The following is a 3,140-nucleotide window of genomic DNA, read 5'->3' on the forward strand; positions in this document are numbered from 1 at the left end:
CTTGAAGGTAGCCGGTTGGGTGTTTGGGTGTGTGGCTCCACTGCTTTCAGCATCCACACACCCCACGCGCACGGCCACCCCACCCCTGGGATTTGGTTTCCGCAGCAGTCACTAGAGTCCAACCCTGCCTCAGCCGGGGTGGACTTTTAGCTCTAAGATCAGGAAAGCCCCTGGCAAACTGAGAGGAGCTGGTTGGTCACCCAGCACCCTCGTCCCCAGAGGGCAAGTGAGAAGACAGGTGGTGGCCCACCTGGGGTAGGGTGGGGGATGGGGCATTTCAACCCAGTGCCCAGGTGATGCTCCTGCTGCTGCTGGCTCAGGGATGACACGCCCTGAGCCGCTAGGTCGCAGCCTTAGAGCCAAAGCTGAAAGCAGCTTCCCCGTCCATCTGGTGCCCTTTGAATTGGGGTTCACGGGCAGTTCCTTCCCTTGATCCTCTTCTGATTTGGGGAGCCGCCTCATGAGAATGGGGGTTGGCAGAGCAGTAGGGTGCAGCCGTTGACCTGGGGTGACCCTGGGCTTGGCGATAGTCTGTGGGCCCCGCTTGGAGGAGAGAAGACAGGATAGAAGCCTTTGACTTGCAGCTGCTCGCCCACTGACCAAGCTCCTACACCTGTCTCCTCTCCCCTCCAGTTCAAAGTGTCAAGAACAAGCCTCTCTTCTTTGCCGACAAACTCTACAAATCCATGAAGGTAAGGGACCACTGTCCCTGCACCCACCCACCCCTCCCCCGCAGCTTTTCCTCTCCATACAAACACCTCCTGGCACACGATGCTTCCCTCCCCCAAGTCGGCTCCGGCCTCCATCCTCTGTCCGCCTCCAGGGGAGACCTATTTTATAGAGGAAGAGACTGGGGCCCAGGGACATTAAGCCTTTGCCCAGGGCTTGGGGTTTTAGTTTTATGATATTAAACTGACATTGACTCCCCCACCCTGACAGAGACGATCCCGCCTCTAGGGGACATTTGAGGACTTTGAGACATACTTGTTTGTTATCACACTAGAGGGTGCTACTAGCATCTGGTAGGTGGAGGCCTGGGCACTGCTAAGCCCCCTACCATCCACAGAACAGGCCCCTATCGCAGAGAATTAGCAGGCCCAAGGTTCCAAGGCCGAGAAACCCTGCTCAGGGATGTAGGGCTAGGTAGACAGGACAGTCCCTGCCCTCTCCGGACTCACCTTCTAGCAGGGACACAGTGTCTCCCTTGACAATGATTGTCAAAGGTCGCAGGCGCGCAGCTCTGAGACTCGCCTTGCTCTTCCTGAAAGCTGGAGCCACACTGGCCACCGTCAGGCTAGCCACTGGAGCTTCAGCTGCTGGCAGCCCCCGGACAGGCTATCTGTAGCACTCAGCCCTGGACCCCAACATGACCACCGTGTGCTAAGCCTGTGCCAAGTGCTTTGGCCCTTTGAGCACAACTAACCCATCTGGTGATCCTTTGAGGTGGTGGTAGTGCCCTCATTTCAGCGGAGCAGAGACTGGGACCAGGTGCGGTAAGCACTTGCCCAGGCTGTTAGAATTTCTACAGGGCAGACCCGGGGCTGGGACCCGGCTTTCACTCCACGGGAGGTGTGCTTATCTCCCTGGGGCAGAGATGGGCTCTTCCTGCCTTTCCACCCGGCCAGTCCCCACTCCCCTAAACATTACCGTCTCAAAAACCCACAGGGGCAGTTCTACCCTGTCCTAAGGGGTCACTGTGAACCAGGACCAACTCGATGGCAGTGAGGTGCTATTGGTCTTTGCTGCTGTTAATTTCATCCTGTTGTGGTTTGTTTAATCCACTTCGGTCAGGACGATTGAAGGTTGAACGTCTCACCCTGGTTTTGGAAGAGGGACAGAGGGACACCACTATGTAGGGCCTGCCTGGACTCTGTCTCCCTGCCCCTCTCACTCTCACCCCGCTCCACCAGGGTGCTGGCACGGATGAGAAGACCCTCACCAGGATCATGGTCTCCCGGAGTGAGGTTGACCTGCTTAACATCCGGCGGGAGTTCATTGAGAAATATGACAAGTCTCTGCACCAAGCCATTGAGGTAAGTGTGCTGGGCCCAGGGGAGCTAGAAGGCAGGGGTGGGTGCGCTGAATCTCAGGCCTCTGACACAGGATTAAAAACCTTCTGGCAAGCCCAGGTTCTTTTTCTCAATGGGCATTGCCTCTAAGAACAGCCAGGATATTGCCAGGTGACAGGAGACCTGCCTCATTACCAAGTTTGTCGAAGTCAATTTGGATCAAAGATGTAGATCCAAACTGCACCCACAACAGGGACGAAATGAAATTTTGAGGATTTTTTTTTTTTAATCATCATCTTGGAAGGTGGCAGACCTTTCTCCGCAAGACACCAAAATCTTAGAAAGAGAAGATTGACTACAATGAAAATCGTCCACGAGGCAGTACTATCAGCAGAGTCAAAAGAGACATTCCAAAAAAACATGCCAAGAGCTGGTGTCCTTGCTCTCTGGGTGGTGGTGCTGGCTGCCACACACTCCAACTGGTGACACGCCCCACGTGTGGCCTCCAGATTCCAGCACCCACAGGGATCCCAAATTGAAGGGCACAGAGAGACCCCACACACATGCAGAGAAAGAGGAAGCAACGCAAGGGTGTTCTTTGTGCGCGTGAGACACGACGGTCCTGGAGGTCCTAGAGGTGGACGTAGCCATGCCCCCCACCCCGCCCGCTTTTCTTCCTGCCCCTTTTTTGGGAAAGTATAATTTACATTCCATAAAATTTGCCTGTTAATCATAAAATTACATTCCCCTACCCTAAAATTCGTATGTGGCCTGTGATCCTGTTTGGTCGGTTAATGGCATGGTACAACCATCACCGCATTCCATCCAGTGTCTGAGAACGTGCTCATCACCCCCAGAGGTGGCTCACGTGTGTCCCTGCTCTCACGCCCACCGCTGGCCACACTACTCTGTTGGCGAGCTTCATAGAAATGGAACCATGCGATGCGTGGTCCGTGGGCCTGGTTTCTTCCACTCGATCCCTCTGTCCCCCCCTCCCTCCCTCAGCTTGACTGTGGAGAAACAGGCGTGGTGGGATGTCTGTTGTTAACACGCCTGTCCAGGGTGATTTGGCAGTTTGAAAATGACAAGTGTTCACTTGTTTTCCTTCAACATTTTACTTGTAGGAATTAG

General features: G+C 54.6%; 1 protein-coding gene across 2 annotated transcripts in view; it reads left to right on the forward strand.

The window, feature by feature from the left end:
- ANXA6 (annexin A6) overlaps positions 1 to 3,140 on the forward strand; it is a 45,497-nt gene that overhangs the window by 40,495 nt on the left and 1,862 nt on the right. For both annotated transcript variants that reach the window (XM_004696732.2, XM_030888786.2), the window contains 2 exons: positions 634 to 692; positions 1,911 to 2,033. In XM_004696732.2, the coding sequence (XP_004696789.1) occupies positions 634 to 692; positions 1,911 to 2,033 (182 nt within the window). The remainder of the gene's footprint in view (positions 1 to 633; positions 693 to 1,910; positions 2,034 to 3,140) is intronic.

The sequence above is a fragment of the Echinops telfairi genome, unplaced genomic scaffold (assembly GCF_000313985.2).
Source record: "Echinops telfairi isolate 266 unplaced genomic scaffold, ASM31398v2 ScPeMD7_7469;HRSCAF=8507_0, whole genome shotgun sequence".
Classification (NCBI taxonomy): domain Eukaryota; kingdom Metazoa; phylum Chordata; class Mammalia; order Afrosoricida; family Tenrecidae; genus Echinops; species Echinops telfairi.